Here is a 12,502-nt window from a genome sequence, read left to right as displayed (position 1 = left end):
ACTACATTCAATTGCCATGTGAAAAAAATGTAAACCCTTTCATTATAGTACAGTTGGTTAAAACTCAATGAATACATTTTAAACCAGCAAAGGGACAAGCCATATCAAGTAATGTTTTTATATCTAAAAACATATTTTAAAGAGATGCATTTCAAGAACTGTTTGTTTTTGATATTGGGCAATATATAATAAAAGCCAAATTGTTGTCACTGAAAGCATTATTTTAGCTAGTAAGGATCATATTCTGACCCCCATTATAATTCAGTTTCTTTTATTATTTGTGCTACATAAGCTGCATTCTAATTTTAATTTTCTTACATCCTGTTGATAAAAATTCTCTCCTGGTCTTTCCCACTCATATTCATACACAGAAAACTGTTTCTCTGAATCATTTAAGAGCACCTAGGTTTCTCACTGACTTTTCTGTAACTTTCTTTGAAGTTCTTGCATTAATAACTGCAGATTAAGGAAAGAACTTTTTAAGTATTATAATAAAGGAAAAATTATAATTTAATGGCATTGGAAAGTGGCTGGCAACAAAAAAGTAGACCTATTTGAGTAGAATTTGAAGAGATTATTCTTCAAATTTCTTAGCTGCAACAAAAGATAAAGCATAAAAACAGATTGAGGGGTGTTCCTTGATTTTAGAAATGTGAATTAAGTGAGTGAAGCACAGAAACAGAAAAATGCAATCATGAAATTAAATACACATTTAGTGTACACATTCAGGCTCATCCTAGATAAAACTTTGAAGTTACTGTACTCTTTTGGGTTCTGTGTCAGCACCACCATGCAACTTTCATCATCTCCCACCAGCTGCCCTGTAGGGAAAAATAAATAAATAATTTCATGCCATAGAAATAATCCAGGAATGATAGAATTGTAGCTCACAGAGCAAAAACTTGAGAAGCCTTTTTGAGGTGAGAAATTTACTCTTCCAACATTCTTCAAATACCATGACAATAGATCTGCCCCACTATTTCTAATCTTCTCTATAAACCTTTCTAGAGGAATATTACCCTTAATTGAATTTATTATCTTCTGAGGTGCTCTGTTTTGTTCCTTTGGTATAAGTGATCTTTAATTAAAATTTTAATTATTAGCTACTTTCAAATAAATATTGATTGATTGAGCACCTTCTCTGTCCTAAGGACTGTTGAGAATGTAAGCAAAGAGAATCAAAGAGTGTATTTCCTTTGTCAGCAACCTACGGCCTCTTCTACAGAGCTTTATGCAGAACAGAATCTGAACTTTTTTTAAAATCAATTGTCAAGATACAAATTAGGGGGCATTTAAAAAGATTTCTGAAGCATACAAAGCATATCAAGTCATATGCTCACTCATTAAGTATTCTGTAACAAGGGCAATGTTATAAATAATAATGAAGTTATATCCTTGGTAATATTTTTGAAGCAGATTGGAATTATGTATGCAAAAATACATTGTACAGAGAATACAATTTGAAAGCTCCTGCTTCTTTGTGATTATGTCTAAAGCATCCAGTGTCCTAAGAAAATATTTGCAGTGAACATTAATTTATTAACAAGAAGGCATCAAACAACTTTCTACTTTATCTCTTTTTAACTTAAAGCCCTAATGCAAGCTTGTCCAACCCATGGCCCGTGGGCCACATGCAGCTCAGGACAGCTTTGAATATGGCCAAGCACAAATTTGTAAACTTTCTTAAAACATTAGGAGATTTTTTGTGATTTTTTTTTTTTTTAGCTCATCAGCTATCGTTAGTGGTAGAGTATTTTATTGGAAGAGAATTCTTTTTCTTCCATTGTGGCCCAGGGAAGCCAAAATATCAGACACCCCTTTCCTAAAGCTTTTTTTTTTTTGTTCAAAGTTAGCAACTTCCTTCACCACAGCTTTTCCTAATTTGTTCCTTGAGGACCTACAGGCTCCAGCTAGCCTGGGACCATACACTAGAAAATGTAAAAATTTTTTTAAAATAGGAAACACTAACCTACCCCCTTTCATTGACTCATCAACTTGAGCTATAACTTTTAGAGTTATTGGAGATATTGTTCCTGGGGTCAACCTCTTAAGCATTCACAATTCTTGTCCAGCTGCAGAGAATATTTATAAATGATAAACTTTGTTTTGAGTGCTCCATCTTCATCTACTCTGAAACAGTTTATTCTTATTCTCTGAAAATCTAGCAGCACCAGGTTGCACAAATTGGTAAACTTTATTAAAGCCCCATCTTTCATTCCGGTTCTTATTGAAATTGGAGTTATCACTGAGCAGAGGGATTCATTCTGCTTAGATTGTCAATCAGAATAAAAATGATTAATCAGAAAATATACCTCTCTGGAGAACAGCTTTTATTCTCAAACTATTTTCAAACACCAAATGCAATAATACATCGCTTTAAAATAGAGCATATCATTTCCTTGCTAAATTACAATCAATGTTTGGGGTGGGAAGGCTAAGCAAAAATATCTTTACTTTAGAAACCAATGCTTAAAAACCTTTTGATTATTGCTCCTGCATTTTTTATGTTCATATTTAACAGGGAGAGCCTGGTGCAATGGGATTGCCAGGATTAGAAGGATTTCCAGGTGTAAAGGTAAGCACAGAAGTTAGAAATGTGTTCATTTATTCAACATTGAAAATTATTTACTGAGCACCTAAAGTGCCCAAAACTGTCTTCGGTTTAGGGATATATAAAGGAACAAAACAGACAAAAATTTCCATACTCGTGGGACTTATATTCCAGCAAAAGGATATGGAAACTGAAAGAATAAGCATTTAAAAATACTTCTTATTGTTGGGGCTATGGAAAGAAAGAAAAAGTAGGATGGGTTAAGGAGGACCAGGAGTGCTGAGGGGGTAGGAAGGTAACATCTGAGCAAAGACCTGAAGGAGGTGAGAGGGAGCCCCAAGTCCCCCCAGTCTGGAGAAATAATGTTCCAGGAAGAGGAAGCTGCAGCTCTAAAGACCCTGAGACTTATGATTTCGTGATGCATCCAAAGAGACCAGGGGAGGGAGTGAGGGGTAGTCGTAGGAGATGAGGTCAGAGAGGTGGGGGCAGAGGTGAGAAGTGGCCTTGTCATATAGAGCAGTGCTACTCAATGTATAGCCAGTGGAGAACCAGTGCCAGTCTGCAGACCCTTTGTTATGGGTTCTGTGGCAATGTTAGTACAGAGACTGAGAACAAGCACCTAAAAACATGTCGAATCATTTGTCTAAAATTGTCTAGCAAGCATGTGACAGTAGAATTATCTTTGTTCATTATATATTAGAACATAAATAAGAGATTGCTGTTTCACCACAGGTAGTTTGAGAAGCACTAATAAAGAGGCTTAGCAGCCATTGTAAGGCCTTTATCTTTCACTCTGTGTAAAATGCAGAGCCATCAGTGATTTCTGAGTAGTGGCATGAGGAAACTTGCAGCCAGAGGGAGTGCAAGGGTGGAGGTAGGGAAGCCAGTTAGAAGATAGCCAGTAATTCAGGTGCCAGTTGATGTTGGCTCAGATCAGAGCAGAAACAGTGGAGATGGTGAAAATGCCTGGATTCTAGATATATTTTGAGGGTGGCACTGATAAGATTTTCAGATTGATTGAATTATTAGAGAATAAAGAGGAGTCAAAGACGACCCTCAGTTTTATGACCTGAGCAGTTTGCAAAATAGGACGGACGTCATCTGAAATGAGGACAGCTATGATGAGCAAGGCCTATTTTGAAGGGATGGAATTATCAGGAGTTTAATTTTGTACATAAGACCAAACTTGGAGTATCTGTTAGACAGTAAAGTGAAGGTATTGAGTAGGCAGTATGATATAAAAGTATGGAGTCTGGAAAAGAAGTCTAAGTGGAAATATAAATTTGGCTGTTCTAAGCATAGACATGTTGTCTTAAACCCAGGAGACTAGATAAGATTACCAAGGGAATGACAGTAGACTTTTTAGAAAGAGAAAAGGGTCAAGGATTGAGCCCTGAGGCCCTCCAGTATTAGGAGATCAAGAAGAAAAGGTGGAAGGAGCAAGGGAGACTAAGAAGTAACCAGGGAGGTAACAGGAAAACTTGGTATCCTACAGTCCAAGAGAGAATAATGAATCAAAGGGAAATGGGTGATCACGTGTCTCAAATACTGCAGATAGGTCAAGTAGAATGGGGATGGGGCCAAGCAGAATGGTCGAGTATTGAACATTGGATTTAGCAATGTAGAGGTCATGGGTGACCTTGACCACAGAAATTATTGTTTCACTATATTGTAGGAGCAACTGTGTACTTGAATGGATTTAAGAGAGAACAAGGAAAAAACTAGAGACAGCAAGTCAGTATAAATAATGCTCACAGAGTTTTGCTGCAAAGGATAGCAAATAAATAAGCTGGAGGCTGCTAGAGGAAGTAGGGTGAAGGCTTTATAAGATATATTTTGAAGATGGTAGAAATATTAGATTGCTTATATGCTAAAGGAATGACCCAGTAGAAAGGGGGAAGATAGGGATTATACGCTGGAGAGAGAGGAGAGAATGCTGCACCAATGTCTTTAAATAGCCTAGAAGGAAGGGGATCTAGTGCATAAATGAAGGGTTTGGCTTCAGAGAAGATAGTTTATCTACAGTAAAAGGGGAGAAAGCAGAGTATGGGGGCAGAGATTGATAGGCAGGAAGATGTATTGGATATAGTCTACAGAAGTTGTTTTCTGATTGCTTAAATTTTCTCAGATAAAGAGGAAGCAAGGTCATTATCCAAGAGCAAGATAGGGAAAGAGGTTGGGGATTTAAAGAGAAGGTCCTCTAGGAAAGAGAGAGGGTTCAGGGCCCACAGAAGTGGGATGACTGCTCAGCCCTAGTGACCCTCTTGAGGTTTATGGTCATGAACTAAAGTGAGACCTCTCAACAAGACTACGTGTGCTGGCAGGGCATAGTGGCTTACACCTGTAATCCCAGCACTTTGGGAGGCTGAGGCAGGCAGATCACTTGAGGTCAGGAGTTCAAGACCAGCCTGGCCAACATGGTGAAACCCCATCTCTACTAAAAAATAGCTGGGTGTGGTGGCAGGTGCCTGTAATCTCAGCTACTCATGAGGCTAAGGCAGGAGAATCACTTGAACCCAGGAGGTGGAGGTTGCAGTGAGCCAAGATTGTGCCACTGCACTCCAGCCTGGATGACAGAATGAGACTCCATCACAAAAAAAAAAAAAAAAAAAAAAAAAGAAAAACCACATGCGCTTGTCCAGCCACATTCAGATATTCAGGTAAAGGCACAGAATAGGAGGGCAGTTGGGACAACAATGTTCTGCTTTTGACAGGTTAGTACTAGAAGGAAGAATGGGACAAGACACTTATTAGCTTATTGGCATACACAAGGGAATTATTATAACAAGAAACCATGCAATTTTAACTAGGCAGAAAAGAAGGAAAGGTCATCCAGGGAGTGAAAGATAATAAATTTGTGCCATCAATGGATTAGGGTTTAGTGGTTCAGGGCACTCAAAGAGTAAGTTAGAATGATGTGGAATGGTGGTCCACAGTGGAAATGCATGAAATTGAGATTATGGATGGGCAGTAAATATTTTCATTGACAAAGTGTCAAGTGTAACTATGAGAGTAAGAGGCAGGCTCATTAGGGGCTAGTGGGTAAGGAATAGGAGACATGAGACATGCAAATGTTTTATTGAATGAAAAGTTGAAGTATATTAATTTCAAAAATGAAAATTTCATAATTCAAAAGGAACAGAGGGAAACTGATGTGTATTGCCTGTTTATGTCCTTTACCCATGTTTCTATTAGTTATTTTTTTCTTTTTGATGATAGCTATGCTTCATATATTAAAGACATTACATCTATCTTATGTGTTGGAGTTTTTATCCAACACATCCTAGTCTTTTCCTTTCATTTTTATGTTTAATCTTCTTATAAATATAACCTTAATGTAGTCATATCTAACACTATTTTTCCTTATGATTTCTTGTTTTACTTTTATGCCCAAAATGACCACTTTTATTTTCAACAGAGCTCAGACTGTCACTAATATATTCTTTGAGCTTTTTTTATAGTTTATGTTATTTTATTTTTATATAAATAGATATGGAATTTATATGAGATATAATGTAAAGAGAAGAATTAAACTTTTTCCAAAGAAATTATCCAATTATTAGCACTATTTGTTAAATAAAATTATATTATAAGTGCTGGTATGTTTCTGATATTTCTATTATAATATATTGATATGCTGCTTAATCTTATGCCAATATTTCATTATGGCTTTATTTATTATATGTAAATATTGGTATCACTAGTATCTCTTCTTTTAATTTTTTTATCCTCTTAGTTATTATCACTAGTAAACTTTAGTATCATCTGATCAAACTGCAATTTTGTAAGAATTGCATTGAATTTATAAATTAGTTTACTTAGCAATGACACCTTTACAACATTGTCTTACTCTCCAAGAACAAAGAATATCTCTTCATTAAATCAAGTCTTTTATGTCCCTGAATAAAGTTATAACTTTTTTTAATTCCGTTTTTGCCCAACAAAATTGCCATTTTATTATCCCATATATAATCGTTAGTATTTTTAGCATTGTCAGGTTTATCTAAAATATCACATTGCCTCTTAAAAAGGAGTTGAGTCACTCTGTTGTACAGTTTCAATTCAAGTGATCTTCTCAGTGACCAAATGAGAACTACAAATCATTAGTTGTAGATCAGTTTATTCTAACTCTACATCCTATGAGACAAGGCTAGGAAAAGCTTTTTGGAAGACACTCAAAGTGCTTAATCATTTAAATAAGAGTAATGATCTTTTGAATATGTGGAATAAAAATGTTGACTGATTTTAGCTATAAGTATGTATGGGGACATTAAAATAGGTCACAGAAATTATAACATCTATGCTTGTTTTCGTTAAAACTATTATCTACTTTAGCTTTATGGAAAATAAAAAAGCTGTAACAAGTTCAATTGGCGGTTGGCCACTCAGTTTGTTATTTTTCCATCTACGCACTAGCTTCACCCCAGCTAATATTGATAACAACAGATCCAAAGGAAAACTTTACTGAATCCAAATCATTATTTGAGAATAATTTTATAAGTAAAGACTTCATAGATGTTATTATAAGTGGCAATATTTTTAAATCCCAACAGGGAGATCGAGGCCCAGCGGGTCCCCCAGGAATAGCAGGGATGTCGGTGAGTTCAGATTATTTCACATCATTTTCACAGGTAAACAGTTCTATCTCCATGATACACCTGTGGCCAGGGATCAAGAAGGGCAGGAGAGCATGCCATAACTCCCATGGCATGAGGTTCCTGACGATTCTAGTTTCATAAATAACACTCCCTGTATTTTCCACCTCCAGAATCCTCTATTTCCTATTTTTTTTTTTTGTTTTTTGTTTTTTGTCCTCTTTTTTTTCCTTCCCAAGTCACTTTCATGTAGGGGAAAGGAACCCCAGTTATTATACATTAATTTATGAGCACAGCTCTGGAAATTTCATTGTGTTTCTCTATTCTTGTCATAGTTCAAGGTTTCTCAATCTTCAAAAGACAGAGTTCTTATCCTCAGGCATGTACGTCAGGTTCCTTGTATTAAGTTGCAATTCCTTAGCTAGGTGTTATTAGCAGAGTTTTATTGCTGCTAATGTTTCCTCGTAAACTAGCCCTTCAATCCTCTCAGTCATTTTTGTTGCTCTCTGGTGTCAAATGTTTTAATCTCATCAAGGTCTTTTCAAATGAATAGTAAGTGCTCTATGAAAGGTTGAAATTATTTCTCTGAGCCCTAGAGATCATTCTGATCTTCATTCATGATGCTCTAATTAAAATTTTGTGGTCACGCTTTATGAATAAGAGACCATTTATCCTCTTGCTAGGTGCCCCTGCCGGGCAGGCCCAGAATAACATTACAGGAAAGTCAGTGAAAACCATGGGCTTGTATCACAAGAACATAAGAAAGATAAGATAAGGGCCCTACCATCACCACCCACAGTCACCCCCTGAGATCTCCTGACACCCAACACCACTCAAAGCCCTGCCCATTACCCACTGCCATCCCACAAAGTGCTCAGAGCCACTCTACTTCACTTCATTAATTTCTAACCACACAAAACAGAGCCCCATCCATCATCTTCATCTTTCATAGACAATGCCATTCTCTTACTTAGCCATTATAGATCAAGTCAAATATTCGTATGACTGTAAAAGTAACATGAAAATATCCTCTTTAGAAACTCTTTCCAAATTTTTTATAAAAGGAAGTATTCTTGAAAGTTGACTACACACTGAATTCTATTCCCTCACCACTGCCTCACTCTCTACCATTTCCAGCAACATATTTGGAAATTAGTTTCTGGAAGTGTCCTTAGAGAACCCTTACAACCTATTCCTCTTATACTCACATCCTGTGATTTGAATTTTTGTTTCCTTGTGGTATAATAAAGTTTAATTTTTTCATTGTATTCACTCAGGTGTTTCTACATATTACATTTTGCTATTATGTTAAATTAAGCTTATCTTCTAGGAAAAAATACTGGCACCATTGAAAGTATTTAAAGATGTGCAACAGTGGCAACAGGCAGTCCAAATGAGAAATTCCAAATATGTTTTTCAAAGAGGCAGCATTATTTAGATAAGGGGCTAGCCTGCCACTTATTTGTATGTCTAAGATCTGATGTATTTACTAACAAAGCAGTTTTCATATGTCATAATTAAAAGCATTAAATGACTAGGCACAGTAGGCTCACACCACAATCCCAGCACCCTGGGAGGCCGAGACGGGTGGAACTCTTGAGCCCAGGAGTTCAAGACCAGCCTGGGCAACATGGCAAAACTCTGTCTCTGCAAAAAGTGCAAAAATTAGCTGGGCACCTTTAGTCCCAACTACTTGGAGGCTGAGGTGGGAGGATTACTTGAACATGGGAAATGAAGGTTGCAGTGAGCTGAGATTGTGTCACTGCACTCCAGCCTGGGCAGCAGAGCAAGACCCTGTCTCAGAAAATAAAATAACACCATTGACTGACAATTACAGAAACAGGAAAGGATAAAAATTTTACATACTACAAATATGTTCAGTTAAAGATGTATATTTGGTTTTTATAACTAGCCCTTCTATGGCTCAGAAGATAAAACAATGGTGATGACTAGATGACAGTGTGAATGCACTTAGTGCCACTTAAACGTACACTTGAAAATGGTTTAGATGGCTGGGCGCGGTGGCTCACACCTGTAATCCAAGCACTTTCGGAGGCCAAGGCAGGCGGCATATGAGGTCAAGAGACCAACACCATCCTGGCCAACATGGTGAAACGTGGTCTCTACTAAAAATACAAAAATTATCTGTGCATGGTGGCAGGCACCTGTAATCCCAGCTACTTGGGAGGCTGAGGCAAGAGAATCGCTTGAACCCAGGAGACAGAGGTTTCAGTGAGCCAAGATTCTACCATTGCACTCCAGCCTGGTGACAGAGCAAGACTTCATCTCAAAAAAAAATGGTTTAGATGGTAAACTTTAGTTTATATATTTTACCATGATAAAAAAAATTTTTTTTGAAAAATGGTGATTGTTCTAATTGAAGCAGGGGTGATACCTGCCCACGCAGACATGCTGGCCATTCAACTCATTACCAAGGGAACCCAATCCTGCTCTTCCTATGACAGACCAGTCTATCCTTTTCCAGTATATACAGGACTATCCAGGGATTCCCCCTAGAGCTTCTTTCTTTGCCCTTCTCTGATGATGGCATGTGGGTTTACAGGAGGGAGTGCCTGTGAGTGCTGGTGGTGGGGTGGGGCCTCTGCTCAGCATGCTGTCCCCCAGATGCTCTGAGTTCTCTGCTCGTCCTACCTGACCTTAGGGATGACTTCCATCAATGTCGCTGATCTCTATGTTTCAGATCTCAAGACCTGAGCCCTCCATACCCGCCATGTCCTACACTAAGACCCTTCAGGACATTGGCCTTCTCAGTTCTAACACATCTTCCTGCTCAGGCCCCCAACAACTTTAGCACATGCAATCTATGGGGAGTCAGGGATGCTGCCTCCAACTTTGTGTCTCCCTAGCTTTGCCATTCAGCATCGCATCTGTACCTATGGAGGGATCTCCTTCTGGAATTCTAAACAGCAAGTGGGAAAAATCTCCCTTCTTTTCATATTTCTCCTAAAACTACTTGGCTTTCTAAGGTCTCAGCCCCACACCTATATCCCATGTTGTCTGTTTCCCAGTCACATTAGGTCCAAGGAACAGGAGGTGGTTCCTTCTCAGAGGCAACCTCACAAGCCTTGCCTGCACACTTTGGCCTCGTGTGCTACCAGTCTCCGCTGGGCCGTCTGCCCCTCTTGTCCCTCCCTGTGGCCTGTCTGCTCCAGGATCTCCCTGTTGTCAGTCATCCAAGCCATGGTGTATTGACACAAACTGATCTGTTTCTTTTCCTGCCAACAAAACATGACTTTTCAAATCAAACCTGATTTTTTCAGATTGTCTTATGAACTTAAAAACCCTCTTGTGAAAGTCAAACCCTAGAAAAAAAACTTCTTTGATGTTCTGTGCCCATTTTTCCACCCACCAAGTAAAGAAGAGCTGCCAGGAAAATAAGCACAACAGGGATTTCCAATAATAATGATATTTTGGTCTAATATTTTCAGAAATATTCTCCTCTCCTATCGTCCACCATCCACACAAATATATATTCAGAGAACTGTACCCCAGTCTGAACCTTATGGCCTTCAGAGTTGACTATACCTTTCCCAGACTCTGTCCTCTTAGAAATGCCACTATTATTTATTTGTTTATTATTTTTATTTATTTATTTATTTATTGAAATAGAGTCTTGCTCTGTCACCCAGGCTGGAGTGCAGTGGCATGATCTTGGCTCACTGCAACCTTTGCCTCCCTGCAACCTTCGCCTCCTGGGGTCAAGTGATGCTCCTGCCTCAGCCTCCTGGGTAGCTGGGATTACAGGCACATGCCACCGTGCCTGGTTAATTTTTGTATTATTTTTAGTAGACACAGAGTTTCACCATTTTGGCCAGGCTTGTCTCAAACACCTGACCTCTAGTAATCTGCCTGCCTCAGCTTCCTAAGTGCTGGACTTCCAGATGTGAACCACCGTACCTGGCCAGAAATGCCACTTTAATTTGGAGAGCAACAGCATTAGGAGCATTTTAAACTCAAGGTGGGGGAAGAGAAGCACATGGTGTCGTTCAGCAATTTGGCTCCTAACATTTCTCTTCAATTTGCCTTACCAGGGAAAACCTGGTGCCCCAGGGCCCCCAGGAGTTCCAGGGGAACCGGTGAGTTGGCAGTTAAAAATCCTCTTGTGAAACTCAAACCCTAGAAAAAAACTTTCATGACTGTTGTACTTGTGTTGTACTTGCGTGCAGCTTTAAAACATTTCTTGGCAATTAATTTGTGTCTGTGGATGTGTTTATAGGGTGAGAGGGGACCTGTTGGAGATATAGGTTTCCCTGGACCAGAAGGACCCTCAGGAAAGCCAGTAAGTACTTCTTACTGCTTAAAATATGCCACCTAGAGAAACGCTCTAACATTATCTCCTCATCTACTGCCTCAGAAATTCTGAGATTTGAATAAGCAGTTTCCAAGGACTAAGAAAATTGTGCAGATGGATTTTGATGGCATGGACTGGAGTTCTCACTGAGTTCCCTAGATATGTGTGTGGTATCTTTATGTCTTAAACAGTGTTGAAAATAGTGAGAGTTTTAAGTGTCAGGAAATCTGACTCATTATTTCTTAAGCCTAACGTTCTCAACAAACTTAAAGAGAATATAATGGCCTGTCACATCTTAAAGTACAAAGAAACCAAAGACTTAGATATAATACCTGTATGTTTAGCTAAATCCCAAAGTAGAAGCTATTTTCTCAAATTTCCTCCTTTATATACAGTCCTTGTTCTTACACTTTCATAAATCACTGCTGGCAAATGTCTCATCCCCTTGTGTCCTAAAAGAGCTCTTGGTTACTGATCTGTGGTATTGATGTGACATTGTAACAATCATTCTGAGTAATTCAATTGCACATAAATTCATCTAGTCACTGCTGTTTGCTAAGAATGTGCTGGGCCCCTAGGGAGGGAATCTAAGATGAATAAGACACACCTCACTCTCAGAGTTATGCTTCATAAAAGGTCATTGCTGGTTTATTTGCTATGGTGTATACAGGAAGGAAGGCAAGGTGAACAAGCAGCACAGAATTCAGGATGTTTGGCACCTCTATGAAACCTTCAGGGTTGGTGGCCACCATTTCCCCAGAGAAGGCAACATGAAAAAATGCAATTTAGAGTCAGGAAGATCTGGGTCTGAATTATGGCTGAAAGGATTTTATGAGTCACTTAAGTGCCATTACATATGGAAAGTGCCTGGCTATGGAAGGTACCTGATAATGTTAGTTTCATTCCCTGCCTCCTGTAACCTCCTCATCCCCATCCCCTGCAAGCCATCTCATTGAAGCCTGCCATTGAGTCCCCAGGAGATTATGCAAAAAGCAATTTGTTCATCAACAAATATTTCTTGAGCACCTCCTACATGCTAGGCAC

The 12,502-nt window shown here is 38.6% G+C and overlaps 1 protein-coding gene across 3 annotated transcripts in view; it reads left to right on the top strand.

The window, feature by feature from the left end:
• Positions 1 to 12,502, top strand: part of COL19A1 (collagen type XIX alpha 1 chain) — a 340,055-nt gene that overhangs the window by 295,241 nt on the left and 32,312 nt on the right. For all 3 annotated transcript variants that reach the window (XM_032275604.1, XM_032275605.1, XM_032275606.1), the window contains 4 exons: positions 2,522 to 2,575; positions 7,105 to 7,149; positions 11,199 to 11,243; positions 11,384 to 11,446. In XM_032275604.1, coding sequence (XP_032131495.1) covers positions 2,522 to 2,575; positions 7,105 to 7,149; positions 11,199 to 11,243; positions 11,384 to 11,446 — 207 coding nt within the window. The remainder of the gene's footprint in view (positions 1 to 2,521; positions 2,576 to 7,104; positions 7,150 to 11,198; positions 11,244 to 11,383; positions 11,447 to 12,502) is intronic.

This window comes from Sapajus apella, unplaced genomic scaffold (assembly GCF_009761245.1).
Source record: "Sapajus apella isolate SASKATOON/1434 unplaced genomic scaffold, GSC_monkey_1.0 scaffold6, whole genome shotgun sequence".
In the NCBI taxonomy this organism is placed as follows: Eukaryota; Metazoa; Chordata; class Mammalia; order Primates; family Cebidae; genus Sapajus; species Sapajus apella.
The sequence above is the reverse complement of the archived record's forward strand: the minus strand, read 5'-3'. Positions and strand labels throughout refer to the sequence as shown.